This window comes from Coregonus lavaretus (genome assembly GCF_964263955.1).
Source record: "Coregonus lavaretus genome assembly, chromosome: 5".
Taxonomy (NCBI): domain Eukaryota; kingdom Metazoa; phylum Chordata; class Actinopteri; order Salmoniformes; family Salmonidae; genus Coregonus; species Coregonus lavaretus.
The window spans coordinates 74,733,948-74,746,584 of record NC_139992.1 but is presented as its reverse complement, the minus strand read 5'-3'; the positions used below and the strand labels follow the sequence as shown (position 1 = coordinate 74,746,584).

Sequence of the window (12,637 nt, the reverse complement as noted above, 5' to 3'; positions counted from 1 at the left end):
GTATTTTGGCCCATTCCTCCATGCAGATCTCCTCTAGAGCAGTGATGTTTTGGGGCTGTCGCTGGGCAACACGGACTTTCAACTCCCTCCAAAGATTTTCTATGGGGTTGAGATCTGGAGACTGGCTAGGCCACTCCAGGACCTTGAAATGCTTCTTACGAAGCCACTCCTTCGTTGCCCGGGCGGTGTGTTTGGGATCATTGTCATGCTGAAAGACCCAGCCACGTTTCATGTTCAATGCCCTTGCTGATGGAAGGAGGTTTTCACTCAAAATCTCACGATACATGGCCCCATTCATTCTTTCCTTTACACGGATCAGTCGTCCTGGTCCCTTTGCAGAAAAACAGCCCCAAAGCATGATGTTTCCACCCCCATGCTTCACAGTAGGTATGGTGTTCTTTGAATGCAACTCAGCATTCTTTGTCCTCCAAACACGACGAGTTGAGTTTTTACCAAAAAGTTATATTTTGGTTTCATCTGACCATATGACATTCTCCCAATCCTCTTCTGGATCATCCAAATGCACTCTAGCAAACTTCAGACAGGCCTGGACATGTACTGGCTTAAGCAGGGGGACACGTCTGGCACTGCGTAGTGCGTTACTGATGGTAGGCTTTGTTTCTTTGGTCCCAGCTCTCTGCAGGTCATTCACTAGGTCCCCCCGTGTGGTTCTGGGATTTTTGCTCACCGTTCTTGTGATCATTTTGACCCCACGGGGTGAGATCTTGCGTGGAGCCCCAGATCGAGGGAGATTATCAGTGGTCTTGTATGTCTTCCATTTCCTAATAATTGCTCCCACAGTTGATTTCTTCAAACCAAGCTGCTTACCTATTGCAGATTCAATCTTCCCAGCCTGGTGCAGGTCTACAATTTTGTTTCTGGTGTCCTTTGACAGCTGTTTGGTCTTGGCCATAGTGGAGTTTGGAGTGTGACTGTTTGAGGTTGTGGACAGGTGTCTTTTATACTGATAAGTTCAAACAGGTGCCATTAATACAGGTAACGAGTGGAGGACAGAGGAGCCTCTTAAAGAAGAAGTTACAAGTCTGTGAGAGCCAAGAATCTTGCTTGTTTGTAGGTGACCAAAAACTTATTTTCCACCATAATTTGCAAATAAATTCATTAAAAATCCTACAATGTAATTTTCCGGAATTTTTTTTCTCAATTTGTCTGTCATAGTTGACGTGTACCTTTGATGAAAATGACAGGCCTCTCTCATCTTTTTAAGTGGGAGAACTTGCACAATTGGTGGCTGACTAAATACTTTTTTTCCCCACTGTATATACTAGGTGGTGTCAGAGAAAGGCCCAAAAAATTGTCACCCAAGTCATAGACCGTTCTCTCTGCTACCACATGGCAAGTGGTACCGGAGCACCAAGTCTAGGTCCAAAAGGCTCCTTAACAGCCTCTACCCCCAAGCCAGAAGACTGCTGAACAATTAATCAAATGGCCACCCGGACTATTTACACCCCCCCCCCCCCCCTTTGTTTTTACACTGCTGCTACTCGCTGTTTATTATCTATGCATAGTCACTTTACCCCTACTTTATTTAATTTTTTACTTCAGTTTATTTAGTAAATATTTTCTTAACTCTATTTCTTGAACTGCATTGTTGGTTAAGGGCTTGTAAGTAAGCATTTCACGTTAAGGTCTACACCTGTTGTATTCGGCGCATGTGACAAGTTAAATTTGATTTGATTTATAACAGCAATTAGAGTGCATTATAACTGCAGTATGCTGCAAATACCAAAATAAATAAATATTACTGCAATAATTTTGCAGTGTAACTGCAGTTCAACTGCAGTTATTCTGCAAATACTGTGTCCAAAATACCACAGTTGACTGTAGTTACTGCACTTTTACTGCAGTTTCAAAACTGCAATCTTTCTTTGTAAGTTTAAGATCATTTATTTTGTACGTGTCACATCCCTAGTTATAAGTATTAAAGAAAGTAATGATCACAGATGTAAAACACTAACAGAGGGGCATGAAATTACTTTTTGGGGTACCAGCCATGTCTGGTGATAACAAAGATGACATTTTATTTTTGGCAAACTATCCCTTTAATGATGAGGCGCGCAAGGGAGTAGCATTTTCCACAAGCCTTTTTCTCATGGCAAATTAATGAAACTGTAAACACATTGGCTACACTCTGGACAACTAAATCAAATGTTTAGGCCCATTTTCTCGGTCTAAACTGAAAAACACTTAGGCCTACTTGAGTTGCGAGGTAATTTTCTAAATGAAGGACTGCAAGTGCCATTTGAGCCGCAACTCGTGCTACTGAAACACGTGTCTTTCTCATCAATATCACGGTTCACCGTTTACTCCCATTCTAAAAGGGTGTAATTTGCTTAATATTTGTAGTTGAGAAATAGTTAACCCTTTACACTCGTGGGAATTGGCCAATATGGATAGGGTTACATTTTAAAAATTGTTACAGAATAAATATAAAAAGCATATGCATAAGCATGGTAGCAATTGAAAGAGAACAGTTGGGAGATTAAGGGGAAATTATTAGACCAAAGTTGAGGACACAACAGTTCACCTGACACAAGACTGAATCCAAACATTACACTGTTGATTTGATGTGCATTTCACATTTACTGTACATTTCTGTACATACTGTACTAACTGGTTTATCCAAGTGGCACAGCCCATCTGGTTTGCGCTGGGACTATCATTTGTTTTTCAACAGGACAATGACCCAAAACACACCTCCAGGCTGTGTAAGGGCTATTTGACCAAGAAGGAGAGTGATGGAGTGCTGCATCAGATGACCTGGCCTCCACAATCACACAAACTCCTTCAAGACTGTTGGAAAAGCATTCCTCATGAAGCTGGTTGAGAGAATGCCAAGAGTGTGCAAAGCTGTCATCAACGCAAAGGGTGGCTACTTTGAAGAATCTCAAATATAAAATATATTTTGATTTGTTTAACACTTTTTTGGTTACTACATGATTCCATATATGTGATTTCATAGAGTTGATGTCTTCACTGTTATTCTACAATGTTTTTTACAATAGTAAAAAAAAAAAAAAAAACTTGAATGAGTAGGTTTGTCCAAACGTTTGACTGGTACTGTATGTGTCTTTTTTCTATTAGTTTTTTAAGAGAAATGCCATGGCAGCAGCGGTGCAATTTAGATGTAGCCCAAAAACCCGCCACCAATACATTTCCACCCGCAACATCGTTTTCAAAGTAGCCCAATTTGGCGGGAAAACCGCGAACATGGCAACACTGCGTGCGGTGCTCAAGTTCAGCATGGCTGTCAGCCCATACATGCTGTGTAGCGCAGAGCCTGAGCTCTGACATTTATAGCATGTTACTGTACAGCCACTGAGTTCCAATTTAGGCACTTAGTGTCCAAATATGCCATTTCCAAACATATACGGGTAACAGTGTAAAGGGCTACCAGCATTAGAGAGCTAAAATTCACCCCTTTTTAACCAGTAGATAACCCCACATTTGGCGGGTGTTTTCCTTTTTCCTGTGTTTGAGTTGTGAGCTTAAACTTGGTGGGCAAGCTAAAACAAAAGTTGACTAATTAATACATTATTTGCCGTCATCAAAACAATGCTTTTGTTGCATATTTCAGTCTGGAAATACCTTCCTAGGTTTAGGGGGGGTTGTAACCTATTCTAAATGGCGCACTAGCAGTTCGCAAAAAAGACTAAAATAGATGAGACTCATCAATTATTTCGAAAGGTCGTGGTTGAAATACATTTCCCTACTTTAAATCAACCAGTCCATTTTGAATGTGCTAAAGCTGTCGTGATTTGGCAAGGAATGAAGTCATTCCACCTCAAAAAGCACAAGAGGATTTAACACCCACCATCTCAGATTGTTCTGAAATCCTTTCTGTAGTTAGGATTAGCATTCCTGAAACATTTTATTGAAATATAATTTGATCTCTGAGAAATTAAGCTCATTGATTGCACCCAAATTGGCTATTTTAATTTATACATTGAGTATACAAAACATTATGAACACCTGCTCTTTCCATGACATAGACTAACTAAGTGAATCAAGGTGAAAGATATGATCCCTTATTGAGATCACTTGTTAAATCCACTTCAAATAAGTGTTGATGAAGGTCAGGAGACATATTAGAGAAGCATTTTTAAGCCTTGAGACATGGATTGTGTATTTGTGCCCTTCAGAGGGTGAATGGGCAAAACAAAATATTTAAATGTCCTTTGAGCAGGTATGGTAGTAGTATGTGCCAGGCGCACCGGTTTATCAAGAACTGCAACACTGCTGGGTTTTTCACACTCAACAGTTTCCCGTGTGTATCAAGAACGGTCCACCACCCAAAGGACATCCAGCCAACTGTAGGAATCATTGGAGTCAACATGGACCAGCATCCCTGTGGAACGCTTTTGACACCTTGTAGAGTCCATGCCCGACGAATTGAGGCTGTTCTGAGGGCAAAAGGACAGAAGGGTGCAACTCAATAATAGGAAGGTGTTCCAAATGTTTGCTATACTCAGTGTAGGATTAATATGATCTTCAATCAATAGTCCCTAACATCCAATTTGGACATTAATTCTTCTTAACAATGAGTAAGACATGAGGAATCCAATAAAATGGTCAAAAGCCACCCACGGATCCCCCACACCCCATTCCAATCCCACCCCAACAACCAGTATACAGTATCGGTTCTCTGTTTGACAAGTAGTACGGAGCTGCTGCTTGGTGTATTGCTTCTTCATCCTTTGTAATGTATTCCCTGTGAATCTGGTGATGGTTTTTTCCCCGTTCTGAGAAATTAGTCATTGAAGTCGCTTGCATTATTTACATAAATTAGTGTGAGAGGACCACGTTTTGCCCAATAGATGCCACTGGTCCTGCTACTGCCACCACACCATTTTATCTATGTTGCTGGTCTCTTGTGTTTATTAAAGGTGCAATATGCAGAAATCGATCTGCCATTTCCTGGTTGCTAAAATTCTAATAGTTTACCTAATTTTCAGTTTATGTGACAAAACAAGCTATGGTATAGTGTAGAGAATAATTGTACCATCTAAACCGCTGTGAAATATATTTTCAATAACCAAGAATATTGTATTTTCAGCTGTTTGAAGCTGGTGTACAACACCAAAAGTAAAAGACGCAAAATCGAAACTTAAGAACAGGAAGCATAGAAATAGCACGCATAGAACAGATTTACCGCTTCTTTGACTTGCTTTCAATGAGAATGACAGATCTATAACACACCAAAAAGTGACATATTGCAGCATTTTCCTTGCAACTTTGGGTAGAAAACCAATAACTTTTGCTCATTGTTCTTTTTGGATCGGCAGGTAGCCTTAGCGGTTAGATCGTTGGGCGGCGGGCCTGTAACCGAAAGGTAGCTGGTTCAAATCACCAAGCCAACAAGGTGAAATTCTGTCGATGTGCCCTTGAGCAAGGCACTTAACCCCAATTTGCTCCCGGGCGCCGTACTACTATTGCTGACTCTGTAAAACATTTCACTGCACCTATCCGGTGTATGTGACAATAAAACATACTTATTTATTTGATTATTTATTATGATGAAAATAGACTGTATGGTCATCCTCACAATTCAAGCCAGTCCTCCATGAAAGCAATTCAGTTTGTCATTCTCTTAGGCTTGTGTCCAGGAAACTGCCCCCCTGTGTGTGGTTTATTCCCTTTAAAAAAGGACTGGATTAGTTACACCATTCCTGGCGAACAAGCAAACCATTAGGCTACAGCAGTTCTAATGGTTTCAATGTTATGGTCTTCAATGGTAAAAGTCCAAAGACACACTGTATAGTGTTTTACAATAGTAATGGTATTGGGTTTAATGTTAAATGTCACTAATCACACTACATAGAGATGTTTTCTAATAATTTAATTGAGAAACATATGACTGCCATGAAATGGTTTACAATTGTATGATTTTATTAGGGTTGTCACAACATTGGAGTCACTAGCCCACTTCCCCATCAAAGTTTAGGGCTTCGTAGGAAGTCTTCACATGAGAAATGCACCCTACGGACAGCCCTCAGAGCTGCCATTTGTTGGACTATTCAAGGAGAGTTGCGTTGAAGCATTAAGTTGCTAAGAGAAGGATAAACTGATTTGCTTTCTTTCAGGACTGGCTTGACCACACAATTTATTTTCATATGAGCAAAACCTATTTTGTTAGACTTCAGTGCGGCTTTTGACATTATAATAATAATAATAATAATAATATGCCATTTAGCAGACGCTTTTATCCAAAGCGACTTACAGTCATGCGTGCATACATTTTTGTGTATGGGTGGTCCCGGGGATCGAACCCACTACCTTGGCGTTACAAGCGCCGTGCTCTACCAGCTGAGCTACAGAGGACCACATATTATTGATCATAGTCTGCTGATGGAAAAAACGTATGTGTTAAGGCTTTACACTCCCTGCTATTTTGTGGATAAAGAGTTACCGGTCTAACAGAACAAAGAGGGTGTTCTTTAATGGAAGCCTCTCCAACATAATCCAGGTAGAATCAGGAATTCCCCAGGGCAGCTGTCTAGGCCGCTTACTTTTTTCAATCTTTACTAACGACATGCCACTGGCTCTGAATAAAGCCAGTGTGTATGTATGAGGATTACTCAACACTATACACGTCAGCTAATACAGCGACTGAAATGACTGCAACACTTAACAAAGAGCTTCAGTTAGTTTCAGAATGCGTGGCAAGGAATAAGTTAGTCCTAAATATTTTAAAAACTAAAAGCATTGTATTGGGAGAAATCATTCACTAAACCCTAAACCTCAAATAAATCTTGTAATGAATAAGAACACAGTTGAGATGACTAAACTGCTTGGAGTAACCCTGGATTGTAAACTGTCATGGTCAAAACATATTGATACAACAGTAGCTAAGATGGGGAGAAGTCTTCCCATAATAAAGCACTGCTCTGCCTTCTTAACAGCACTATCAACAAGGCAGGTCCTACAGGCCCTAGTTTTGTCGCACCTGGACTTCTGTTCAGTCGTGTGGTCAGGTGCCACAAAGAGGGACTTTGCAATTGGCTCAGAAAAAGGGCAGCACAGCTGGCCCTTGGATATACACAGAGCGCTAACATTAATAATATGCATGTCAATCTCTCCTGGCTCAAAGTGGAGGAGAGATTGACTTCATCACTACTTGTATTTGTGAGATGTATTCAAATGTTTAATGCACCGAGCTGTCTGTTTGAACTACTGGCACACAGCTCGGACCTCATGCATACCCCACAAGACATGCCACCAGAGGTCTCTTTACAGTCCCCAAGTCCAGAACAGACTATGGGAGGCGCACAGTACTACATAGAGCCATGACTACATGAAACTATTACACATCAAGTAACTCATGCAAGCAGTAAAATTAGATTTCAAAAACAGATAAAAATACACCTTATGGAACAGTGGGGACTGTGAAGCAACACAAACATAGGCACAGACACATGCATATACAAGCACGATAACATACGCACTATACACACGTACACATTGATTTTGTATTGTAGATATGTGGTAGTGGTGGAGTAGGGGCCTGAGGGCACACACTTAATGTGTTGTGAAAACTGTTGTGAATGTATTGTATTGTTTTTAAAATTGTATAACTGCATTAATTTTGCTGGACCCCAGGAAGAGTAGCTGCTGCCTTGCCAGGAACTAATGGGGATCCATAATAAATACAAATACCTATTAGTTTTCTACCCAAAGTTGCAAAGAAAACTTTACTTTACTTTCTAAATGTAATCCGTTACAGTTACTAGTTACCTGTCCAAAGTTGTAATCAGAAAAGTATATTTTGGATTACCCAAACGCAGTAACATAATCTGATTTCTTTCAGTTACTTCTCCTTAAAGGATAAGTTATTTTTTACAACCAAATCTCTATTTTTGATGGAAATGGCATGTTATAGAATAGCCAAGACACCTTTTGTGTGATTTCCCATGTTTTCGAGAAACTTACCCCAAATTACTTCCTAATCGCGTAGTATGGGGGCCCCGAAAATACATGAACAAAGGCTCCAAAAACACCCAAATACGTCATTCTAGAAACGGCAAAGCTCTCAGTATAGTGATGCATTACTCCGATTCTTGATGGTAAAGAAAATAAAAGCCCCACTCGTGGTGTTCTTAAATTAAACTCATTTTTGACAGTATGGAGGACAATACCACAGGGGAGATTAGAAGGGAGTAACTCAAACTTTTATTCCATAGGCTGGGGATCCTCACTATGCAGCTGTTGCAAGAACACATTTTCCCCTGGCTGTCCATTAGGGAGGGAGTATTCATTACTCCGATTCTGTTACAAAACGTTTCATAAACAGAACAAAACTGGGAGGGACCTACCTGAATTTTGTCCAATAAATTTGCTCTGTTTGCTTCAGTTTGGTTCTTAAACGGTAAACTGTTTCTGTAATGAATACACCCCTGGTCACAAAAACAATGATTGATAGGCAGCTTAAACTTCTTCAATTCAACCATTATTGGGTTAAAATACACATATACATTTGTAAACAGCCATCCAGAACAACCACAATCCGTAAGATGCAAATAAATGAGAGCAGCAGCAGTGTGATTCAATCACACGTGATATCAGCATCGCCTGTAGGCTAAGTACCACTGCTGTCGTCCTTACCTTCAAGTGTTTATTCAAGTTGGATAATCTTTGGATGCCAAAAGCAGTCACACCATTGGAAGACATAGCTTTGACTGTAGCCTACAAAAGACTACTCCTGCTCTTTTCCCGCAATCCATTAAACGCATTTGGTGTGTCATCATAGTGGTCTCTGATTTGTGGTCAGACTTGCTTAGGCAGAACAAAATTTAAATTGTGCCTTTTTTCAATGCTGATTTGAATGTCATTGAGAAAACAGATGGTGTCAAATAATCTTGGTGAAATTGAGTCAAAGACACGTAACGGAGGGAAAAGAGAATGTAGGGAGAAGAACTGTGATCACTTGGCTAAGTTTCTTTTTTTGTTGCGAGTCGCTTTTGCACATTAACAAATGGAACACTAGAGTCAATTTGACTTAATGGTTGTCTTTGGGACAGAATGTCATCTGCCTGTTCGGGAAGCCACAAAGCAGATTCCACCTGCCCGACTGTTCAGTTTACCTGCCCCCGGCAATCGGGCAACCGTTAATGTCAACCCCTGCAAGGGATCAAACACTCCCTATGTGGAAAGGAATGTTTAGAGAGGAAATAGACGCAGGTTAGATTTCAGACGTTACTCACCGAGCTACCCTTGGTGCTGCCGTAGCACAGGACCAATTTGCGGTAGTTATACAGCCGGATCTCACTGAACAGACTCAGGTAGGACGGCATCTCTGGTAGTGATCGTGAGAACACCAGGACACACTGGTAAAGTTGGCTGATGGAGCTCCAGTCGTTGAGGAACATCTCCACCACCTTCCTCCCTCCCACAGGCTCAGAAAGAGGGTTCTCATAGGTTAGGTACACATGGCGCGTAGAAGCTGGACACACACAGAGATAAGGGCACATTAGACTCAGTTTGGGTAGTGTGTGTGTGTGTGAGAACGTGCATTTCTGTGTGTGTTTTTGTATGTGCTCATGCGTGTGTTTGTATTAGTGTGTTTACCTTGCTCCTTGCTGTGTGTGCTGTTGAGCGGGTAGTTCCCTAGAACCAGCTCCGCGACCCAGGTACGGTTGTTCCGGCCCTGCAGACGGAAGGTGCAGTCCAGCAGAGAGCGCTCCAGAACCTGCCTCGTCTCCTCCCCTACACCCTTACTGGGAGGGATCCTAGGTAAAGGGAGGGGAACAGGACCACAAAGGGTTAGGTACACGGTACCTAGTACATATGTCTATCACTGAAATTACGGGTATAAACCATCATTAAAAATATATATATACAGTAATGTTTAAAAGTAAGTACACCCCCTGGAAAGTTGTATTTTTTAAACATATTTGAATAGATGTAATCTTCACTTCAACACTATTGACAGATAAAGGTAATCTAATTTAACAAATGACACTGACATTTGTCATTTATTCATCAAAGATCAACAGAATTGCAATTCCATAGTTCGGGAAAAATAAGTACACCCCTAGCTTCAATAGCTTGTGTTGCCCCCTTTGGCTGAAATAACTTAAATGTAGACTTTTCTTGTAACTGTCTATCAGTCTCTTACATCGACTGGGAGGAATTTTTCACCACTCTTCTTTATAGTACTGCTTCAACTGTGTCATGTTCGAGGGCTTTCTTGCATGCACGGCCCGCTTCAAGTCCTCCCACAGCATTTCGATAGGATTGAGATCTGGCCTTTGACTCTGCCATTCCATAACCCTCCATTTCTTCTATTTGAGCCATTCTGTTGTAGCTTTGCTTTTGTGTTTTGGATCATTGTCCTGTTGCAACATCTATGTTCAGCTCAGCTTCAGCTTTTTGACAGATGGCCTCACATTCTCCTCAAGAATTCTCTGGTACAATATAGAATTCATGGTTGACTCAATGATGGCAAATTGGCCAGGCCCTGAGGCAGCAAAGCAGCCCCAAACCATAATGCCATCACCTCCATGCTTTACGGAGGTTCATCTGTTCAAAGGCAGTGTTTCGTTTTCGCCAAACATGGCGTCTGGCATTGCGGCCAAACAACTTCACCTTTGACTCATCTGTCCAGAGCACATTGTTCCAGTAGTTTTGGTCTTTACCCAGGTGTTGTCTGGCAAACGTCAGTCATGTCTTGATATAATTTTTTGAGAGCAGAGGCTTCTTCCTTCCTGACCTCCTATGTAGGACAAGTTTGTGCAGTCTCTTTCTGACAGTTGACTCATGCACATCGACATTGATTGTGGCAAGAGAGGCCGGTAGATCCCTTGATGTTACCCTGGCGTTCTTAGAGACTTCCATAAGCATCTTTCGGACGACCTGTCCTAGGTAGATTGCCAGTGGTCTGGAATTTTCTCAATTTGTAGATGAGCCGTCGGACAGTGGAATGATGTACTTTGAATTGCTTGGAAATGGATTTGTAACCCCTCCCAGACTAAAGGGCATCAATAATCTTTCTTCTGGGGGCCTCGGGTAGGTATCTTGATCTTGGCATGATGTGTTACCACACACCCATATGGTTAAGACAAAACCAGCCCACATTTCTAATCTTTATGGAAGGCTGGACCCTCCTAAGTTTCTCTCTAATGATTTTCTAATAATTTGGATCTGTTCTGGTGCACCTGACTAATATTAGCCATTTTATGTGACGGTAAAGGTAGGGGTGTACTAACTTTTTCCGCATAAGGAAAAGGCATTTTTGTTTATTTTAATTGCAAAACATTTTCAAAGTAATTTTTGTTGTTGTGGTGATTTGTTAAATTGGGTTAACTTTATCAATGAATGTGGTGAGAATTCAGCTCAAATATCCATGTGTCCAAAATATGTAAAAAAACAACTAAAAAAAAGATTTAAAAAAATAACAAACGACCACTTTCCAGGGGGTGTACTTACTTTTTCACATGACTGTATACATGTTTTGTGGGTATGTGTCTAAGTGCGCTGCGAGAAAGCTTCAGTTCAAATCAGTAGAACCGAAATCACAATCATAGACACTTTCTGACTTCAGCATTATCTTTAAAGCCCACATGCAGTCTTCTTCATTTCATTTTTTAATTATCAATGTATGTCTAATAAATCACTCCAAATATATTTTTTATCATTTATTTCCCTGAGCTTCCCTTTGCCAACGAAATGCTCAGTCTGTTCGGGTGGGTGTGTTGATAAAATGTTAATATATTACAAACACAGCCCTACTTTGAGGATAGGACCGTCTAGACCAGGGGTGTCTGCGGGTTTTGTTTTTTTCCGTTCAATTAAGCCCTAGACAATCAGGTGAGGGGAGTTCCTTACTAATTAGTGACCTTAATTTATCAATCAAGTACAAGGGAGGAGCGAAAACCCGCAGACCCTCGGCCATCCGTGGAATGAGTTTGACACGTGTGGTATAGACTCTAAAGCAAACCCTGCTTATCCCTTCAAAGTAGGAGGATACATATGCAAATAAAAGATGACTGGTCATTGGTAATAATCAGATCAGATTGTGATGTCATGCTGTGGGCCAAAAACCCCATCCCACCTGAACAGGCTGAAATTCCAGGTGTATTTTATTGTATTTTTTAAAGCTCTTACATTAAAAAGTGCATTTTCATCATTTTCACAATTTCACAGTGTTATTTCGATCTCAGTGTGAAAATATCCACACAAAAAAACAAAAAAAACACATTTGACTGTACTGCCCCTTTAACATTCCCATTGACTTCCATATTATTAGACAGTGCCACTAACATCAACTGCATGATGGGGAGTCTTACTTGAGGATGCGGATGGCGTGACTGCAGCAGTCTCCCTCCACCTGCACACCCTGGTGAGGAATCTCCATCTGAGATAACTAGAGAGAAGAGAGACATGTTAGAAGGAGTAGGAATGGAGGGAAGAAAGGGAGGGATGAGGAGAGGACGAAAGAGAGGAGAGGTGAGGAATCTCCATGTGCGACAGCTGGATAGAGAGGAGAGACAGACAGAGAGGAGGAAGGATTGATGAGGAGAGGAAAGGAGGAAGAGAGGGATGGAGAGGAAGAGGAATGATGAAGAGAGATATGAATAGTAGAATGGGAAGTGGTGGAGAGGGAGGAGGTGGAAAAGTAAAG

At 41.1% G+C, this 12,637-nt stretch overlaps 1 protein-coding gene across 2 annotated transcripts in view; it reads right to left on the bottom strand.

The window, feature by feature from the left end:
* The window catches only part of LOC311129157 (mediator of RNA polymerase II transcription subunit 14-like), a 55,268-nt gene that overhangs the window by 30,345 nt on the left and 12,286 nt on the right, over positions 1-12,637 (bottom strand). For both annotated transcript variants that reach the window (XM_084161463.1, XM_084161464.1), the window contains exons 16-18: positions 12,303-12,379; positions 9,583-9,743; positions 9,219-9,457 (exon numbers count right to left, since the gene is read on the bottom strand). In XM_084161463.1, the coding sequence (XP_084017589.1) occupies positions 9,219-9,457; positions 9,583-9,743; positions 12,303-12,379 (477 nt within the window). The remainder of the gene's footprint in view (positions 1-9,218; positions 9,458-9,582; positions 9,744-12,302; positions 12,380-12,637) is intronic.